Source organism: Platalea leucorodia, assembly GCF_965183815.1.
Source record: "Platalea leucorodia genome assembly, chromosome: 5".
Lineage (NCBI taxonomy): Eukaryota > Metazoa > Chordata > Aves > Pelecaniformes > Threskiornithidae > Platalea > Platalea leucorodia.
Genome location: NC_138827.1, coordinates 64,361,297 through 64,382,946, shown reverse-complemented (window position 1 = coordinate 64,382,946; position 21,650 = coordinate 64,361,297). Strand labels below are relative to the sequence as shown.

The 21,650-nt window shown below is 42.0% G+C and overlaps 1 protein-coding gene across 3 annotated transcripts in view; it reads left to right on the top strand.

Moving 5' to 3' along the window:
• The window catches only part of UNC80 (unc-80 homolog, NALCN channel complex subunit), a gene marked incomplete at both ends in the record, with an annotated part of 131,834 nt that overhangs the window by 76,201 nt on the left and 33,983 nt on the right, over window positions 1–21,650 (top strand). For all 3 annotated transcript variants that reach the window (XM_082311743.1, XM_082311741.1, XM_082311742.1), the window contains 16 exons: window positions 648–786; window positions 4,181–4,362; window positions 4,736–4,867; window positions 5,406–5,592; window positions 6,410–6,541; window positions 7,068–7,211; window positions 8,711–8,811; window positions 10,227–10,313; window positions 11,093–11,276; window positions 11,961–12,055; window positions 12,981–13,070; window positions 13,471–13,572; window positions 15,943–16,123; window positions 17,088–17,356; window positions 19,360–19,494; window positions 20,259–20,397. In XM_082311743.1, the coding sequence (XP_082167869.1) occupies window positions 648–786; window positions 4,181–4,362; window positions 4,736–4,867; window positions 5,406–5,592; window positions 6,410–6,541; window positions 7,068–7,211; window positions 8,711–8,811; window positions 10,227–10,313; window positions 11,093–11,276; window positions 11,961–12,055; window positions 12,981–13,070; window positions 13,471–13,572; window positions 15,943–16,123; window positions 17,088–17,356; window positions 19,360–19,494; window positions 20,259–20,397 (2,299 nt within the window). The remainder of the gene's footprint in view (window positions 1–647; window positions 787–4,180; window positions 4,363–4,735; window positions 4,868–5,405; window positions 5,593–6,409; window positions 6,542–7,067; window positions 7,212–8,710; window positions 8,812–10,226; window positions 10,314–11,092; window positions 11,277–11,960; window positions 12,056–12,980; window positions 13,071–13,470; window positions 13,573–15,942; window positions 16,124–17,087; window positions 17,357–19,359; window positions 19,495–20,258; window positions 20,398–21,650) is intronic.

Here is a 21,650-nt window from a genome sequence, read left to right as displayed (position 1 = left end):
GAACTGTTGTTCCTGAATATCAATCAGTTCAACCCTGCATGTTTTCCCCAGCTGAGTAATGGTAAATTTAAGCCTCTTAAGGTAACCCCATTAAAGAATCCTTTAAACATGTAGTTCCATTAAATTGCAGTCTTTATCGCCGGCTTCCCATAGCAACACATGCATCAAAACTGGGGATACAAAAAGTTAAAACAAAACAACAAAAAAAATTAAAAATCCACAAATGTGATTAAATACAACCTGTCAGTTTACAGCAATAGTTTTATTTGTTCTTTCTTGTTCAGTGTTCCTGAACAAGCAACAGGCTCTTCACAGGCCTGTTCTTGGCAGTCCGTGAGATTTTAATGAATCTGTATCACTATTTGTGCACCACCTTGGGAGAGTTTGGCTTTCCTTTTGTCATCTTTATCAGTGTTTTAGTGACATGAGTGACTAGCAACAGACTCAGGGAACTAGCTAGAAAACACTGCTCTTTCAGTGCAGGCTGAAAGCAATGTTCTTCTATAGAGCATTATCTGAAATGGCTGAAACTAGAGGTTATCAGTGGGTAATCTGCAGACCAAAACTAGGGTAAAATTACGGAATGTGTTGTTCACTGTGGATAGTTTGCACAGCTCAACTGTAAGGCATGGCTCGTTTTTTTGCAGGTAATGAGCCTCTCCCCTGCACCTTTGTCACTGCTAATCAAGGCAGCTCCTATCCTCACGGAAGAGATGTATGGGGACATCCAGCCAGCAGCGTGGGAGCTCCTGCTCAGTGTGGATGAGCACATGGCTGGAGCAGCAGGTAAGAGAATGAAACCACTTAGTATGGCTACCCTGGCTGCACAACGCACAGTACATCACAGGGCCTTGCAAGACAGCTTTGTAGTGGAGGAGTCTTAATGACACCAAGGGTTTCTTGGGGGCTGTTTGGTTTTCATAGACCTTCATGTGTTTTTGTGCTCTGTACAAAAGAGGTGGTCAGAACTGTCAAGAAGGCAATCTCTCAGACCCTGGCTGTGGTGGATGATTAGAGAGCATCAAAATTAGTTTCTCTGTTAGCTGTGTTTCTAAGCAAAGGAAACACAGTGATTTAATCTGTCCAGAGTTTACTGAAGTATTTTGTATGTTGCCTCATGGAAATTGTTAGTACCAGTTGAGGGCTGCTACAAAAACTGAGAAAGGGGGTGAGAGTGGAACTGTCATAGCTCCTCTTTTGTACTGAAAGGAAAACTCTCATGTTCTATGGAGACATCAGCATTGATCAATAAGTAGTCTTATGGTATGGTATTTATCTAAATTTTCCATTTTGTCTTGGTATTAAATTGTGCAGATGACATTTGCTGATAACACATAGTTGAGACGCATCTTTAAGACAGAAGAAAACATCATATACCTGTTAGAGTATTACCTTGAAAAGGGAATTCCAGACATGGGACGAATTTATTACTACAAAGTGTAACATTATATCCTTGCAAACTAACAAGAAGAATTGTTCTATTTTGAGCTTGGATCTTCTCCCATGGAACTGATATAGGTTTGGAGGAATTCAGAATATATCAGCTGGCCAGAAGATGACTGACTTATTGAGTAGAATTCAGCTGTGGAAACAACAAATACAGTCAGGATGTGTCAGAAGTATTTCGTTAGAGATTCAAAGTATTAACGCTGTTGTAAAGCACATTGTACAATTACCTAGAACACAGCACATCCATGCACAATTCTGGTCACTGAAGAAAGAGACATTAACATTGGACAGGTACAATGAAAGACTGTTAGGACAGGAGGCAGAATGAAGAGCCTATATGATGAGGGCATTTATTTAATGGATTCAGGTGAAGAATGAGAGGGGATACTGTTGCTCTCCATAAATACAGCAGACCAGGCAAAGAGGTAGCTGTGGTAGCATAAAGATGAGTATGAACTTTTTTTGACTTCTTTCACCTGGAAAACAGAAGATTTCTACCCATCAGAAAAGAGAGCAAATGCACTTAGATTTAAGAGTTTGTGAAAGGGATTAGATGTTGTGACTCAGGAGGTCTTTTCTAGTCTTATTGTCCTGTCAAAACACTCATAGCCAGTGTGTACTAATACCAGATGTTCAGAAATCATGAGCCACAACCCTAGAAATTGTGAACATCCCTCACACACAACACACAGATTGCTGAACTAAAGCATAAAGTAAAGCGATCAAATTTGTTTGTAAGCCAGTCTCCCACAACTTTCAAATTCTACCTTTCTCCTCCCCTAGCACCTAAGGAAATGGCTTAAAGATTGCCATCTTCCCCAGATTTGTGCACCTAAGGGAGCCAACCCAGGTGTTCTTACACTGAAGATTAAATTACAGACATTTTTATCAAATGCTGCTAACAATGCAAGAATTTTGAAGTGCTCCTAAGACATTGCTCCCCTTTTCATCACACTTCAATCTAGCTTACCAGTCCTTCATTTTCCACAGCTGGCAATGAATTCCACCCTGAAGTCCATTGTTTGACTCCACATCTCATGTTCTTCCTGCTTCTCTCCATTTCCATCTGTTCCACCAGTGCACAGCGCACTTCTTCAGCCCAAAGGTCTTCTCTGTGCTCTCCTCCTTCGCCTTTCCCAGGCCAAATGTGCAGACAGGAAGAGAAAGGAGCAAAATAAAGAAGAGAAACAAACTGCCTGAAACTGCACTCCCTTCAAGTCCCTTTCTGGGGGAATAATTTTGGATACTCTTTCTGTCTTACAAAAAACTTACCATGGCTCACAGGGAAGGGAACAAAGCTTTGGCACTCTTCCTGAGGAGTGCCAGCTGGCTGCTCCTCCAAAGCAGCCTCTGAGATACATCTTCCTCCTTCTCCCCTTCCTGAGGGGAGGATTAAAATCCATTTGAGGGCCTGTAGTAGCTTTTTTAGTAGCGAGTGATTTCAGCTCCAGCATAAATTACATTAATCAGTGTCAAAACCTGAAAATTCATAATGTTGCTATCCACAAGCTCGATAAAAAGAACTCGTGTGTTAGTGTACGACAGCACCATCTACTGACCTCTTCCAAGGCTGTATTTCTTTTTTTGGTTACTTCAGTATGAGCTCACACTTTTAAATCAGTCCTATTAAGACTTGACACAGTTACATTGCAAACAAGAAGAAGTAGAAAGTTCTCTGAGCTGGTGAAAGAACAGGGTCCCTACAGATTTGGAGCAGGACTTTGGAGCAGGAATGGGAACCTTTGCATTGCAAGGCAGGACCTAGGCAGTCAAAGAGCAGCCTTGTTTTTCTGCAGATGTTCAGACTGCCTCCCACCAGCACAGCTCTCATGCCTGGCACCTTCTGAATAAGTGTTGAGGCAAACACGATGGCAAATGTCCTGTTTCTACTGTGGAGGAACAGCCACCAAATCTAAAGAAATTTGTCTCCAGTGATCTGTGGTGAGCTACTGGGTAAAGAAGCTATGGACTCTCTGACACCCACAGCAACACTCTTCCCCCTGCTTTTGTTTCCTGCTCAGTGCCCCTCAGATACCCATCTAAATTAACTGGCCTCCATCGGTCTGGAGTTTGACTATGTTTATATTCAAAGATGCTCCAATGAAACAACTGTGGGCCAGCTCAACTTCTACTGTGGTGTTTCCCATTGTGATCTGGTCCTTGGACTCTCAATTCATAGCAACTCCGCTTTCTCTTGGAAGCAGATTGTGATCATTGCATGGTGCCCATTTAACTAAGAACCTTTCTTTTTGGTTTTATCCATGAAAATAGACCGGTGAGACATCTACTGGGGCCCTGCCTCCTGCTCTGAGGGGAAGGCTGAGCTTCTGTAAAACCAGCCTTTATTAATCATCACAGAAATCACTTGGAAGTGGAATCTTTGAAAGAAAAACTTAATTAGTCCTGTTACTTCAAGAGGTGCTTCTTATTTTAAACCAGTCATGACTGAGATTTTAGTGAGAAGAGCAAAACTGCGTTTTATTTTAAAAGCAGTTTTTCCAGAACCTTTTACAAGCATCACACGTAGCGCTGTGTGGCTCCAAAAGGTGGAATCACACGTGCTTGGTTTCATGAAGCAGTACAATTTTCACTAGGTGTGGTAGACTGCTGATCTCATTTCTGGAGCCAAGATTAGGTTTCTTTTGGTGGGGGTTTGTACAGCCACAGTTTTTCTCTGCCAAATAAACACATTATTAAGGAAAAGAGATGATCAGATGTTCTCTCCCTGCAGCTGCTATGTTCCTGTTGTGTGCTGTGAAAGTGCCAGATGCCGTTTCTGACATGCTGATGTCCGAATTTCATCACCCAGAGACAGTGCAAAGACTGAATGCCATTCTCAAATTTCACACGCTCTGGAGGTTTAGGTATCAAGTCTGGCCAAGGATGGAAGAGGGAGCACAGCAGATCTTTAAGGTAGATGATAGGATACATGAAACGCAGCCTGACTTGTGGGATAGATGTGTAACGACACGCTGCCATGACGTAGCCTGAAAATCTGTTTAGAGAAAAAAATGGTTGTGTAAGTCACACAAGTGGGGGAGGTGATGTGTAGAACTCTGGTATAAAATGGAGAGAGTGTAACGGGGACACGGCCAGGAAAAATATCAGAGAAAGAAAGAATTCTGTGTCATATATGGTGTTACAGTGTAGTGAGATATGGAGTTGCGAAAAATTTACAGAGGCAATTAATGTCTTGGGTAATTAATGTCTTGGGTACCTGTTTAATTAGCAGTACTGACATTAATAATGGTCTACTGTAACAAAATGTCTTTCATGTTTTTGTTAGATACCTCCTCCAAGCATAAACTTCACTCTGCCTTCTCCTGTCCTGGGGATGCCATCTGTGCCAATGTTTGATCCCCCCTGGGTCCCTCAGTGCAGCGGGAGTGTGCAAGATCCTATAAATGAAGATCAGTCGGTAAGTAGAGACATCGTGAGAGTAAGCACTGGGTTTACTCTGCAGCGGCATGGGGGAAGCTAAAGGCAAAAGATGTGGGCTAAACTCTGAGTTTTCTTGTCTTCCTCAGCTAGGAAAAGTCTAGTATGCTGCTTATGTAGGGCACACAGAATTTTCTACATGGGCATAAGGCTTTTCTGTTTGTTCACTGAGGTACTGTACTGCATATCATATCCCTATGAGAGACAGTAACTCAGATCTCAGGAGCACACAGCTGTTCTCTCTCCAAGAGAATATTAATTCACTTGAACTGTGTGACAGACTCTTTTCTCTGCACTGGTTCATGTGGTGTCTCTTGGGAGATGTTTGCACCAAGGCTTATTGTAGACATAGCTCCAAGAGGAGTCTCCTGGTGAATCTCTGCTCAGCTAGCACTAGTCTGATTTGTATTTAGAAACTGAGTTGCTGTATGTCACTGAGGTGTCTGGCAGAAAATGCAGGATGTGTGCATCTTAACTAACAGCTTCAGGCTGTGTTTCTTCTCTTTTTTTTCTGACAGAAGTCATTTTCAGCCAGAGCTGTGTCACGTTCCCATCAGCGAGCAGAGCACATCCTGAAGAACCTGCAGCAGGAGGAAGAGAAGAAGCGCCTGGGCCGGGAAGCCAGTCTCATCACTGCCATCCCCATCACTCAGGAGGCCTGCTACGAGCCAACCTGCACACCAAGCTCAGAGCAGGAAGAAGAAGGTGTGCTCCAGGGCCAGGAACTGCATTCCAGGAACCTGAGAGCACCTGCCACCAACACAGACCACTGCTTAGGGGTGTGATGTCCAGGAACATTGATTGTTAGTGTTAGGAAAGTCCCTGCTTTGGTGTGCTCAGGAATTAAATTTGTCTTTCCCAACTTTAACCCTTTAATAATTAAAGGGTGGGAGGAATCACCCTTTGGCACTATCTGTCTTAAGACACATAGCTTAGGATAGGCTGAATTGTCCCTGTAGTTTTCTACCTTTGCAGTGACTAGTGGCAGAGCCTAGATGACAGCTCAACCTCAGTACCAAAATTTCAGATGGCCAAAGTTACATGACATGAGTCATGAAAAGCTTAGTCTTTGAATGGGGATTTTCATTGGTCCAGGCTAACAGAGCACAAAGATTTCATTAAAGGCATTCCAAGGTATGTGCCATTAGGTGAGTACAGTGATTTTCAGATCTAAACATACATTGGGAAATTTGTGAGCAGAAATCCCAATTCTTAGGAAAAACTAAGCACCAACAACCATGATGGTTAACAGGATGTAGATGAAAAGAAGTATAGAGCCAATTCAGTTACAACGTGACTCACCAAAGCACTGAACACTCTTAGGGAACAATGCTCTGCTGTTTCCCAAAGCATGGGCAAATTACCTACCTAACCGATCTTTATAGATTTTAAATTGCACCTTTTGAGTGTTACCTGACTTGAACTTTCAATGTTCCAATTTGGTTGTAAGTGCTGTCCTTCAGAAAATTCCCTAAAGTCTGTCAGTTGGATCTGGATTGACATTTCCCATTCTCTTTGTCAGTAGAAGAAGTTGCCAACCTGGCCTCCCGCCGTCTCTCTGTGAGTCCTTCCTGTACCTCCAGTACATCTCATAGGAACTATTCTTTCCGCCGTGGCTCTGTCTGGTCAGTGCGGTCAGCAGTCAGTGCAGAAGGTGGGTTGACTTCGCTTTGGAGTATCCTTTCCTAGATTTCATTCACTGGAAGCCTTTCCTATTGATCCATAAAGCTGGTGGCATTTTCTTTTGCTGAATGTATTCCCAAGCTTGAGCCACTTTGTAATAAATTACTGCCCTGCATTATTTTATTTGCTCCTGCTGTCACAATGTCTTCCCTTACTTCTCATGTTTCATTTACAGAATAGTGCCATGAGGAGCACTCTGGCTGAAAAATGGTAATGAAATGGGATTTCATCAAAAAGAAAATGGGTTCCATACAAGAAGAGAAATGTAAATTGAAAAAGCATATATATACAATGAAAATTCTTGATCAAGAAGTTGGCTGGAGGCTCAGTTTCTTCTTGGAGATAGCAGTAAACCTACCATGCTTGCACAGTGATCAGACAACCTACCATTTTGTTCTGTTTGTACAGCACCTGACATAAATGTTTATCTTAACCTGCCTGGATAACACCATGGCTTATTCACTAACACTCACCTTCTACTCTTCTTACTGCTCCAGATGAAGAACACACTACAGAGCATACTCCAAACCATCATGTGCCACAACCACCTCAAGCTGTATTTCCAGCCTGCATCTGTGCAGCAGTGCTCCCCATTGTCCATTTGATGGAAGATGGAGAAGTCCGGGAGGATGGAGTAGCTGGTACTGACCTAGATTAAACTTCACGTGATTCTTGCTCAAGGGTGGCAGAACCTGCCAGCACTTTGAATAATGGCTTACATTTGTTAGGTGCCATAACTAAAGTGGAAAAGAGGTGTAACACAACCTTGTATTCACAGTTCATGTTTCCTAGAAGTAGTATGTGCTATATATTGTTATGACTATATATGTTTGTTAAAAAGCATATGAATAATCTATTAAATCTTCACAAGGTATTTGAAAGTAGATTCACAATAGAAATGTGACTTAGTAGGGTTTTTCCTTGTTTTCTCCATTATTTGTGTTTGGTTTTGAGGGTTTTTTGCTCTTTTGGGGCCCTAAAAAAGCCCCCAGTTCAAGAAAGAAGTTGAGGAGCTGGAAAGGGTCTAGTGAGGGGATACCAGGATGGTAAGAGGCCTAAAACAGGTGTTCTGTGATTGCAGAAGCTGGGCTTGTTTGGTGTGATGAAAAGGAAACAAAGAGTTAGAGGAACTCTAACTTAGAGGTTGCAACTTGGGAGGTTCAGGTTAGAAATTTGGAAGGAACTTCATAACCAGGAGCATAGTGCAGTCTCCATGGATTCCCCATCCACAGCAGTTATCAAGACTTGGCTAGTCAAAGCCATGGTTGACATAATCTGGTGTTGGTGACAGTCCTGCTCCAAGCAGGGCTTGGACTAGAGACCTCCAGAGGTCTATTCCCACCAACATTTCTTTGATCCTATGACAAACAGAAAGCCACCTATACACAGCTTGAACATTTTGTTTCTGGTCTGTGATGTATTTGTAAAGTAATAATGCATTTTTTCTGTATTTGTTTCTCTAAAATGTTTATAGATGGTGGACTGTTGCCTCTCCTTCCTTTCGCATCACTCGTCATGTCAGCTGACTACACATTTAACTTCCTGTTACATTTTGTATTCAGTTTTGGGTGGGTGTAGTCAGCACCTAAATAATGTATGTGTCATTTTGTGATCAGGGGCTGAATACTGGAAAAAAAAAAAAAGAATAATTCTCTGTTGTTGTTAGTCTTCACAGGATTGCAATTAATTACACTTTGGGGAGTTGATCAACACAATTCCCTGCTGACTGTCTAATACTGTTCACCTATACCAGATAAAATCACTCAATGAATCACCATGAAATTTAACTTCTATGCATAAACAAAAAAGTATATGAATTTATGGTTTTTTAATTGCCAGATTTTTCCATCTGGAGTTGTGAATCCAAATAGTTATCTCTTTATTATTCGTCTGACTACAGTGGTGAAGTGCTTCCTACTATATCACCAGTAGCTAGGGAAGGTTCAAATATTAGACCTATCATTGCTTGCGATGACTGCACTGGTGACCAGGAATCCTAGTGCCTCATAGAGGCTCCTGTGGGTTTCAGTACAAAAATGACAATTGTGGTAGAAGGTTAGGAACTTTTTTGTCTAAGTGTACCAGTTCAAGGCTTTTCCAAGGGAGACGGTTTTGACCTTGTTTTCTTTCTCTTTTACAGTAAGCGCTGTTGCCCAGCAAGTCCTGTGGAACTGCTTAATTGAAGACCCCTCTACAGTTTTGCGCCATTTCCTTGAGAAGCTCACAATCAGCAACCGACAGGTAAACTCTTCCTCTCCCCAGTGGGTGTATGTATTGCTTAGAGCAGGGGAGCACAGCTGCAAGCAGAATCACTCTGTGGGCATCACTGGAGAAGAACATTTGCTATTATAACATAGCTCAAAGTCTTTTAGGCCATATCATCAGTTGGCTTCAATCTCTGTCCACCAATGTAAATGGGACATAGCTGATTTACCACCACTAAGGATCTGACTTGCTCTAAGCCAAGCTTTGAACAACTGCTTAGTGAAGCACAACCCTTTCTGTCTAGCACAGGCAATATTGCCCCACCCATGCCACTCTGTTCAGCTTTCTCTGAAAGACAGGGGTGGCCTTGTCTCTCCCTGGCTCATTAGACTGTTTTCTAGTGCCATGGCTAAGCTTTATGGAAGAAAGGCATACCAGTTCTGACTGGATGAAAGGCAGTGAGACTCTCCATACCACTTTCTCAACTGCCATTCAGTGTACAATATCAGTAATATCACTGTCCTCACCTTCCAAGCCACCACCTAAGAACTACACCTCAAGAAAGACCAGGAAAGGCTGCTTTTTGGTTCCTTGAGTAATCAGGTCTCAGTGGCCTCACTATTCCTGAGACTTCTTAGCCATAGTCCCCAAACCTTCCATTTAAGTTCAGAGGGTTGGTTCTATTTGTTAAGCACCTTTGAGAAGGAAGCTGTATGCTGTCCAGCCTCAGCTGCCTCTGAGCAATCATAGTCTGCTGTTTTACTGTCTCCTACAACCATGAGTACAGAACACAGAGAACAGGTGTATTTCCTTGGAAGATTTCAGCAGATGTATCATTGGCATGGGTTGTCCTATGCATATTCATGACCCTAACACTAGCTCAAATCTGCTGTGGGTTAAGAGGATGAGGGCCATAGAAGAAATTTATGATACGGTCTGTCTGTCCTTAGCTGACAGTGAGATTCCTTCCCCTCTACACCCCCTTCCCACCTTAAAAAATGTATTAGTCTACATTTAAAGCAGGCAGCCTCTAAAGGAAGAAAAGTTAGATTCTGCCCCCACCTCCTACCCAGCAGCCACAGCTATTGAGTTGAGCTGAACTAGATTTCACAGATCATCTAGGGAGTCGTTTGTTGTGATAAGCAACACAGGGATTATCACAGGGAGAGGAATGCAGAATCAGGATGCTCCAGTCAGTACAAATTGCAATAGGAGATATTGGACCCTGTCAGATAAAAAAAGAAAGACATTGACCTGGGTGCTGTGTCCTGGGCTTTATTTTGGGAAATGTGGGAGCAGTCACAAGCATATAGTTCTACTTCATGCACCAAGAGACAAAGCTGAACAAGGGAGTATGGAAAAATGGGAAGAAACAAAACCAGTAAGGACAAAAGGGAGAAATCTGCTCTTCATTTTGTGAGGGAAAGAAAAACCATTTGCTCTTCTTACAGGATGAGCTGATGTATATGTTAAGGAAGCTTTTGTTGAACATTGGAGACTTCCCTGCCCAGACATCTCATATCCTCTTTAACTACTTGGTGAGTAGCTTGTGGGTCCACTGTGCAGCCCAGAATCTCACCTCTGCCTGTATGTGTCCTAAGAAGTTAATGTCACAATCTGCAAGGAAATAAATGCTCTTAACTTTTCCTTTATAGCTCACACCTGCTTCTGGCTGTAGGTGCAAGTCACCAGGCTTACACCAGCCTTTCATTCCTTCTAGGAATAGGAAAAGGAACCTTTAACTTTTTATTAGGCTCCTAAGCAACCTGTCATGGATTTCTGAATTGAACCACAGACAATGAGTTGCAGACCAATAGAAGGATCCCAGTGCCAGAAACCTGTAATTATTTTACTTAATTTTGATTCAGAAAGTGCAAATCTAGTAGCTTCTTTCTAGATTGTGGAAAATGCATTTGCTGCGGTTCTTTCAGTTAGAACATGAAAAAACAGACAAGATGTACGCTACTCCAGGAGCCTTCTGTTATTTGTGAGTTGTCTGTCTGGCAGCACATCAGAGCAGAAGGCATAGGAATTCTCTTACTGCAGAGGTTCTCCCTTTTCCTCATCTACAATGGCTTTTAAGGCTGGGCTGTAACAGTACTTTTTGCCCTCACCCCACATCTTCTCTAGAAAAAGGAAGAATAGTACAGGCAAATTGTTCTGTAGTATGTATAAACTTTCAAGATGCAAATTTAATGAGTTTATCCCTCTGACTGAAGAAAGGTAGGAGAAAAATACTGTTGTTCTGTGTTTATACTATGCTCTGCACAGTTAAGAGTGTGCATAACCTGATATTCCTCTTACTTATTACCTGCAGGTAGGACTGATCATGTATTTTGTACGCACTCCATGTGAATGGGGCATGGATGCCATTTCTGCCACACTTACCTTCCTTTGGGAAGTGGTGGGTTATGTGGAAGGACTGTTCTTCAAGGATCTCAAACAGACTATGAAGAAGGAACAATGTGAAGTGAAGCTGCTGGTGACTGCCTCAATGCCAGGTATAAGAAATGAGTCTTTAGATCTACTTCACTTCCAAGTTCACGACCCCCTCTACCAAAAGGAGATCCATCAGAACTGGATCAGAAAAGGACCTGCTACAAATGGCTGCATATTCTAAGTCAATTTTCCTTCAGCTGAGGATTCAGTCAGTAAATTCCACCTTTAATTCCCTGAGATTCAGAAAGCCATTCTAAGAGCTCTAGAAGAAGCAAACAAAGTGAATTAGAACACTCTTTTCAACCCAGAGCTTTGTACCTGTTGGGCTGTGAAAGGCTGGCAGGATGATCATCATAAGACTGTACCATTCAGACCCAGTTTGATTTCATGCAACCTCTCATTTCAGTCTTCAGAGAACCCAAGAAGAGCATGCTGTGAGCCTAGGACGTCACAAGTCAGGCAAGAGCTATCTTGCTGAAAAACACATTTGACCTTTTAGGTTTGTTCCTGCCTCAGAGTGACGGTTGCTGCTAAAGCCAGCTCAATCCTTTAGGAACAGATTGATTTCTCATTAACTATAGAAGCATGAGACTATGCTAACACTACATAATGGATTCCAGGCAGGACCGGCATTGTCTGTCTGCCCAGGAATGAATTTTAACTACCACTTTTCCTCCACAGGCAGTCTTTTGAAATTGAGTTAATTAAAGATGCCAGGGACAATGTAACTGCTTTTCTTCCTTTAGGCACAAAGACCCTTGTCGTGCATGGACAGAATGAGTGTGACATCCCAACTCAGTTACCAGTCCATGAGGACACACAGTTTGAGGCTCTTCTGAAGGTAGGAGTGAGTTTTTGAACAGGACAAACTGCTTCATAGTGCATTTACCTGCCACACCTGTATGCCAACAATACATTCTGCCTGATCGTCCTGTTTCAGTGTGGGAGGGAGAAGTTTTGCTGTAACAGCCATTTCTGTCTCTGTATGAGGAGAGCTTGGTTGCAAGAAACAGGATCCCATATTAAAGATAATAGAAATACCCTGACCTCACAGACAGCCAGAACCCCACAAACGCAACTACATTTAAAGACACTGGAGTTTGTTGGGTATTTGCTGTATACTATCCTTTGGATAAATATATAAACCATTTAAATATTTGGTTTTATCAACACTAAAGACTAGACAGAATGATCAAGATCAGAGCAGAAATGATGGTTCAGTAGCCACGATGGTATCTTGGGACCTGGGAGATGTGAGGTCAGTTCCTCCTCCTGCCAAAGATTTCCTGGATGGCCTTAAGGGAGTCACATAGGAAACAGATTTGTAAAAGCCTTCAGTTTGTCCAACTATGTTAAATTTTAATGGGAATCACACATCTCAGTCCTTTAAAGGAACTGAACTTTAGTGTCTCTGTACATCACCTATCACTAAACCTTGATAAATACATAGTATGGAAATGGAAGCTGCAATACCCATGTGGGTCTCATAGCCAGACAAATATGTGCGATGTGAAGACATCGAAATAATTAATATCAGTCTTCAGGACTGTGATATCAGCATGCCTTGATTATTGCAAACATATTCATGTACTTTATGATTAAAAAAAGAAATTAAGACTTAATGCCAAAAGAGTGTACCGGCCTGACTGAGGCATGCAGGTTTGTGCCTTTATACATTATTAGCTGGATATTCTTCTTTTGGATGTTGTGGTCTTTGTACAAGACAGCTAATAAGTAACAGGATGTTTTTCTTTCTTCCTCTTCAGGAGTGTTTGGAGTTTTTTAACATACCTGAAACGCAGTCTTCTCATTACTTTTTAATGGATAAGCGATGGAATCTTATTCATTACAACAAGGTAAGGCAAAGGTCAGGTCCAGATGACTTTATTCTTTCCATCTTGTCCGCTTTTAAACATTGGGGTTGTCTAAAGGAGAACAAGCAGCCCATAAACAGACAGAATTCTGTCCTGTGGGCACCACATCTTGGGTGTTTAGTTGTGTGTGGTGAAAGACTGGAGTTTGACAGAATAAGGAAGAAGCAGAAGTGGAGTCCCTTGCTCTTAAGTCATTAATGTCTAGCTTTCTTAGAAAAGAGCAAATTTCTTTTCTGTTTATGCTCTTCCATGATGCCTGACACTGTCTGAAAGCCTACCCAAAAGCTTCAGAAAGGGCTAAAGGGCCTTTTATTCAGTTCTGTTGAGTGATGCTGTTAACGGTTGCATTTGTTTAAAATACACTTGTTTCCTTTCCTGGCAGACCTACGTCCGCGACATTTATCCTTTCCGGAGGTCAGTTTCTCCCCAGCTCAACCTGGTGCAGATGCATCCAGAAAAAGGTCAAGAGCTCATTCAGAAGCAGGTATCTTACTGTTACCGAACACTTCCGCCCAGAATCAAAACCTTTTTTTTTTTCTCCTTTAAAGGCCTTCACTCATGCTGCATGCAGCTAGAGAGCTTTGCTGGAGAAGTAGCAATTGGCATGAAATCTGCCCTGGTGCCATTGGACAGGTATATGGTATTTTAAGAAGGGCCAAAGAATGCAATGTGGATTCCTTCCTGCTCTCTCCAGCCAGCTTCTTTTTGGCAGATCATTTTGCATTCTCCTACACTTGGCCAGAAGAGCTTCAGTTGCGTCAGCTTCAAAAGTTGCTTATTCCTTTCTTTAACATGATCTCTGGCTCTTTAGGAACCCATTTAAGACTTTTTCTTCTCAAGTCTGTCTGGCTGTGGAGCAGGAATTATCTGTTCTACCTTCCTCTCTGTCCTCTTACTGTAAAGAATATTACCTGCCTCTCTTCCTTGTCCTGCTGTCAGATGCTAGTCTTACCATAGCTACTCCCAGAGGCACAGCAGTAGCGATTGTTTCGTCAGGGGAATATCTGCCCTCAGAAGAGCGCTGTCCTCTCTATCTTCCAGCCTCATGACTTGATAATCTGGCTGATCCTGCTAATGTTCTGCAGCTCCCTTAGGAACTAAACCCTAACTGAAGTGGCAGGGCACTGCCTTTAATGTGCTGCAAACCCCTACAAGTATCATTTCTTTAGACAGTAAGACAATGGTATTGAGCTCACTCTACCTGTAGAAGCCACATGCTCTGTTTTCCACAAAAGCAAATTTGTCCCAGTAGCACAGGGTTGAGTGCTTAGGGAAAAGTTGCTTTAGCTGTATCTGCAAAGGATGACAATAAGCAGGAAAAAAAAAGGAGGGGGATGTGGTTAAACTGTATGCGTTTGGTATTAATAGTTGTATTATTCTAGCCAAAAAGCAGCTACTGTAGCTGTGTCCCTGGCAATGTGAGTGCAGGGACAGGAAAATATCATCAGGGATGGTTATAAAAAGCAGCTATGAAGCTGCTTAAGAAGGACTAGCAGCTAAAATAATGGAGAATATAGTTAATGTGCTCTCATATGTTTATGGTACAGAATAGGGAAATTTTTCATGTGCCACATCTGTCAGTAGAAAGTCTATAAAGATATGAAATTACTTGGGATCATTTTGGTTGCTTCTCTGGCAGGAATTATTCTCACTGTGGTTCTAGGAGATGTCCCCCACATATTAAATAAATGAGTTTGATATGCCCTACATGAACCCAAAAGATTAAAATGGCCTGCCCAGTTTTGTCAGGGTGTTATTTTACACTCCACATTTTTTCTATTTAGAGTACTTAGAGGCCAAAATATTTCCAAGGTAAAACTTAAATCAAGCATCTACCAGCCTCTCTGTAGTCATGCTAGAAGTTGCTGGACAATGTCCAGCTTCAGCAAAGAAAACAGCACTGTAGAGTCTACCCACAGAGCAGCAAGCCATGGAAAAGTACTTTCTTTACTGTTGATTGATTGAGCACCCAGTTCTAAGCTGAGTGCACTTCAGAGCAAGGTCACAGCAACTGCAAGACGTGGGAAGCTGAGCTTTGTCACATGTTAAGCCACATGCTTCAAGTTTTGGCTTCATCCCAGTAGCTAAGAGCTGTCTCGAAACTGCTTCCAAAGACAGTTGTTTCTACTACTGAGCATCACTCTGCCTTATGGTTACTTTTAGCATTAAAATAAAATAGCCTGACTAGTCCTACCAGTCAGAAGTTCAAAGGAGGCTGGTAGAATGAAAGTCTGTTTCCCAGTTGGTGTAAACTAGAAGCGATAACCTGAAATCAGCAGGACTTTGCTTGTTCACAGTAACTTAGAATCCGGTCTGCTTCATTTTATTGACTACTTTTCTTTTGCAACTATACATACACTTTCTATGGCCAGACATGAGCCAGCCTCAGCCCAGAAGGTAGATAACCATTCCAACTTCATGTTGACTGTAGTCCAAGACCTTGTAGAGAGCAACTGCAACTGTATAGCTTCAGTTTGGAGTTGTTTTGTCTCTGACCACCTTGGGGCTCACACTGGCAAAGCTTGCATTAATCTACAGAAGACCACATGGCACAGTTGCAAAGTGCTTGACAACCACTCAGGATCCTTTGCAAGCCTGAAATAGAAAGTGTTGTTAAAGCCTCTTTTACAAACATGATCCATCTTTGCTGAGCTGGGCTGAAGAACAGTGGTCACACAAATTCCAGCAAAAGGGTGCAGCACTAGCCTGTGCATGTCAACAGGTTCCTCTGGGCCATGAGTGCAGCATCCCTCCCATCAGAAAAAGCCATGGAAGCTAACCTAGAAAAGTGCATATACGTAGTAAAGAACTTTTTGATCAGACTGATTCTGATCCTTGTCTCTTTTTCTCTCAGGTGTTTACCCGCAAGCTAGAAGAGGTGGGGCGGGTGTTGTTCCTTATATCGCTGACACAGAAAATCCCTACTGCCCACAAGCAGTCCCATGTATCTATGCTCCAGGAAGACCTCCTCCGCTTGCCTTCATTTCCCCGAAGTGCCATTGATGCTGAGTTCTCACTCTTCAGTGATCCCCAAGGTATGGCCTTTTGATAGCCTTCTCTGGTGATTGTACAGGGCCCAGAAGGTTTCTGTGAGGCAATTCATTTGCCTTAGAAACATGCAGGCTTCATTTGCCTTAGAACCATACAGACTTGTAGCATTACTGAAAGCTGATAAATCTCTTCCTAGGGAAAATGATACATAGCTGTTGGTTTGTAAGCACAACAGCAGAAAGGGCTTTGCTGTTAGAGGTCTCCAGACAAAGCTACTTTCTTTGGACACAAATGAGAATAAGTTATAATTATGTGTTAAAATTATGCATGAAACTACAGGTGAAATACTGTGTCCAGTAGCATAACTGCACCTAAAAAGGATTGCTTAGGGTCCTTTGCCATCCACTTTGAGGAAGCAATGGACTTTCAATGAAGATTGGGCAAATTCTGCAGCAGGGATATAGAAACAGCCCTCTTTCTAGAAACTTTGCTCTGAAAGTCAAGTAGGGTTTCCAGCCTGACTTAAACAGGCCACTGTTGCAGGATGGTAAGCATTGGCAAGTTCTGTAACAGACCCTAAAGACACTTGCTTTCAGAAGCATTATTGTAACTCTGCATCAATGTCCTGTAATGTGTGGGACACCTGAAGGATAAAAATTCAGCATAAATCCACACAGCCATTCAGGTTGTGTGGGGCAGATGATGCATGTACAAGCTCAGATCTGCTTTCGCTTTTTAAGAGGAGAATTTCCAACCATCGGGGAGCGGATTTAATGAGCTGCGTGATATTCATCATTCTTCGTCTTCATGTCTGTTGTTTTCAGTCAAGGTTTGCTCAAGCCCTGTGGGCACTTCCAGAAGCACAGGATGGTTGAAATAATTTGTAAAAGGCAGAATGATGGTCAGTGTTGTGGGATGGTTCTTGGGAGAGGCCTTTGGCCTCTGGGAATATTCTGAGGCTGGCTGTGGTGGACAGAGTTGATTGCTGTTGCCTCTTCTCCCCCGTAGCTGGGAAAGAGCTCTTTGGTCTGGACACTCTTCAGAAAAGCTTGTGGATTAAGCTGCTGGAGGAGATGTTCCTTGGCATGCCCAGCGAGTTCCCCTGGGGGGACGAGATCATGCTGTTCTTGAATGTCTTCAACGGTGCCCTGATCCTGCACCCTGAGGACAGTGCCTTGTTGAGGCAGTACGCTGCCACAGTCATCAACACAGCTGTGCACTTTAACCACCTCTTCTCCCTCAGCGGCTACCAGTGGGTCCTCCCCAGCATGTTGCAGGTGAGCCATTTCCATGAACAATACGAGGGAAGACTTCAGAGCAAGCACTTTGTCATAGAGCTGACTATTAATGGGGAAACTTTAAACTGCTGAGTCCTGTTGAGGTCACAGATTCAGGAGGCCCCAAGGAGACAAACAACAGATCAGGGTGGGACGGCCCAAATTAGCATTCCTGAGACTACATTTCTTCTTGAGTAAATGCCTACATTTTCTTTTCTTCGTTATGTTAAATAAATGAATGTCTGTTTCCCTCAGTATGTACTTCCACACAGAAATGTGAAATGTCTGGAAAATTTTTGGACCTTGGGTCTCCCTCAGCGTTTTTTCCTCCAGGGATGGCTGAAATTTGGGCAATAGTTGAAATATCTGGATTTGCTACTTGCTGACTGAAACTAAGTTATATTCACTTCTTTAAGTATAATTGTATTACCTGCAATTTCAATAGCAACAGAAAATAACACTAAGTATTTATGAAAAACTGTATGCTGTCTTTTCATGTGAGTGATGACAAATATTGCAAGTATTAGAGGTGGAGTTTCTCTTCACTTTGAGGTCTACAAGTCTGCTTTTTTTCCTGCTGACATTTGGGAAAAATCAGATACTGAAAATAAAAAAAAACAATATAGTTCTGTTACAGACAGAAATATTATTTCTGCAGGGCTCAAAGACAGTACCTAAATAGAGATTTAGTATTATAATGCAAATACAGAAAAAAACTATTGTTTCTGTAAAAGAAACAATGACCATGACATCCCTGCATATATTCATTTTAACATAGTTAACAGAGCACAATAATTAGGACCAGTGATGAATTTAGCTATCTAAACAAACTCTTTAGTAACTGGAAACTCTAATATCATGCCTTACATGGTTAGGTAAGTATGTATTGCACCCAGGTCTGCAGTGCATGGGTTTCTTGATTAGAAATAAGACATTTTGAAATAAAATAACTTAATAAGTTAATTTGAAGTATTTGGCAGCAACCATTCAGTTCTGTGAAGGTCTCTCCATTTTCACTTTTCATACTGAGAGAAATTAGTTTTGTAATTGTCCCCTCCCCCCCCCTTACCAATTATTTCCAACTACTGAATTAATAAAATACCACTTATGGGAGGCAAAAAAGCAGTTCCAAAAGGAAATCCAAGTATTGCTAAGCTTGTTTGTTTTTGCAGACCCTCACATCTGTCTTCCAGGCACCCAAGATCAGCTGGTTTGCTTGTGGTCATCACAAACAAATTCTTCTACCACTTCTGGGCTTGAACCAGCCATTAATAACTTAATTCCCGATGCATACATGTACATAACCCCACAGGACTCTTTTTGTTGCAGGTTTTTCTACTCTCCATGGTGAAATGCATATGCAGTTAATTATTTCCCTTTTCTCAAGTAAATGAGATATTGCAAGTGTAACAGGCCATGGTGATAGACTGTCCTCATAAGCATGCTAGAGGCTTCTGCTTGTTCGAAAGACATCCTCATCTCTTCAGCCTGCTAGGCTACAGAGGAGTAAATGCATGTCTGCAGAAGTCTCACACGCTAATAATTTTTTAGAAACCTTCAAGAGCTCTGTGCTGTAGTGTGAATTTTGCACTACCATAAAATCTCAGCATTACCTGTTGCCAGCAAATAGCAAGAAAATCCTGCCCACCCCAACCCCAAACCTCCCACAGGCTTGCACCAGCAGAGAAGTGCAGACAGGCAATTGAAATGGACAGAAGCAGGAAGCATAGTGAAGTTGTTCCTAGCAATTTATACTGTTTACATAACTGAGAAGCAAATCCCACATCTTTGGCAACACGTTGGCTGCATGGTTCAGCGGCCAGCCCTGAAGGAAATGCCACTCTAAAAACCTTAAAATATCTTAAAAGTGGGTGGAACTGTCAGTGTGTTGGAGGACAGGCTAATTCAAATTATCTTGACAAACTGGAGATGCAGTCTGGAAAAAAAAAAAAAAAAAAGAAAACCCAGAAGTCGTACTTCCATGTCCTTTTTCATTTGCTCAGGTATACGCTGACTATGAAAGCAACCCACAGTTACGCCAAGCAATCGAGTTTGCGTGCCGCCAGTTCTACGTTCTGCATCGCAAGCCCTTTATTCTGCAGCTGTTTGCAAGTGTGGCCCCTCTCCTGGAGTTCCCTGTGAGTAAAAGCCATTCCCTAGTCTCAGCGTGGGGAAGCCTGCGTATGCAGCCAGCCCCCATCAGAGATCATAAAGAGAAAACAGCTGGAGCAGCAGCACTGTGCTTACTGCGCTTGGTGCTGCAAAGAACCAGTTCCTGAACTTATTTCTGCATGCTTCTTTTCATCAGTTGATTGAGCAGGATGCTGAGATAACGGGCCACTGGTATCGGGGCTAGTAAATGTGGTCTCACTTTAGATTTCTGTGTATAAATAGGTTGTAAAAGGACAAACTTTTACAAATCATGATGATTTGTAACTCTTTAAATGCAAATCCTTTCTTAGAATCCAGCAATAAGAACAAAAGCTTAATGCCAGGTTTTACTACATGTCAACTATAAGACTGGATTAGCCATGTTTTAAAATATTCACTAATTTCTTTTTAACATTTTAGTGAGTTAAAACAAGGTAATCGAATTTTATTTTGAAGTGGGACTGCCAAATCTAACTGTACATACACTGTAAGCACACACATCTTTCTCCTTCACAGGTCAGCAAAGATCTGCTCTTTCTGGGAAGTAAAGCTGTGTGCAGTTTTCAGATCATGCTTCCACTGTAGCATCAATTTGTTGATTGTCAGGCAAGGCTTATTGTTTCATTGCAGTAAGCTCTTGAATTCCATGTGGGCCCTTTATCCAAAGAAAAAAAGGTTCCCCACACCTCCAGATAAAGATTTCTGGAATGCACACAGGCCTTCCAACCGCGAATGTCTGTTGTTGAAACAGGATGCTACAAACAACGGAACCAGCAAAGGAGTGTCAGCTCAGTGCCTGTTTGACCTGCTGCAGTCTTTAGAGGGAGATACTCCAGACATTTTGGACATCTTAGAACTGGTGAAAGCCGAAAAGCCTCTCAAGTCATTAGGTAACAGCAAAGCACCCTTTATTCAGTAATTCTGGTTTGTTGTTTATTGATCAACACGCATTTGATGCAGCATGATTTGTTCAGGGCCCTTTTCTTCTCCCAGAATGCAGTCATATCTGTTTCTTATGCCTCATGAGGCTTTTAAGGTTGGCTTTATCACCCACCATCCTTTTGGTATTTTCTACAGGAGGGGAATTATTAATTTATTTCATTCCACAGCCACTTTTTCTGCATTGAGCCTGCTAGTCTGAGACTAGCCCCTGGCATTTTGAATTTTATCATGTGTGGGTGAAGAATCAAGATGCCTAATAAACTGTATCATGCTGACAAGATCAGTGTCACCCTCTCCTCTGCTCCATGTGGGCAGGAAACAAAAGCATCCTCTCCCGTGGGCAGACTATGACTAGTAAATGATGGATGCCATTCAGACATTCAACAGTGCTGAGTTCTAGGGGGGCTGCTGATTTATCACAAAGCAGAATATGTAGAGCTGTATGATATATGCAGGACACTGTCTCTTGATAGTTATCTATGCAATGTGCAATGCAGCATTTAAGAATTTGGCTTGTTTGTGATTTGCAGGGAAGTAATTTTTGCTGATTTTTATAAGGATCTTCAATTTATTTTCCAAATTTGCACTTCACTTAAATAATACTGATTTTGATGTACTGTGAAACCTGTCTAGCCGTAAGAGTTAAAGCTTTGTTATATACTGGGATTTTATGATGCTGCACAATTATATCACAAGTTATAATATAAAATGGTACAGAATTGGAAGATATTTTTTCCTCTTTGTGGATTGTAGTAAACATTTATATAAAAGCTTTGGGGTTTCTGTGGAGGGTTATTCAAAGGCATTGCTGAAAATTCCCAAGTGTGTGTGGATGATGAGACTGTAGATGAGTATGTTGTGTGCCTGATATTTTCCATATGAAGATCAGAATTACCTAAAACATCTGACTTCCAAGTTCCATTGTTCAAAGTGATTTACATGCTCTGGGACCTTAACTTTGACTTGGGCTCCCGTATACCAAAGTCCGTTCAGAAAACGGTACTATAGTTGTATTACAAATATTATTCTTTGGATACGTCAGTTTCTTGGTGCCTGGCACTAATTATCCCCAAAGTAATATTTGTAGTATGGGACTTAAATACTTTTGAAAACTTTTTCTCAGATCACTAGCAAGCCAGACTCACTTTTGTGCTGGCGCTCATGTGGCTACCAGTATAAAAGGGGCTTGACTTTTTAGAAG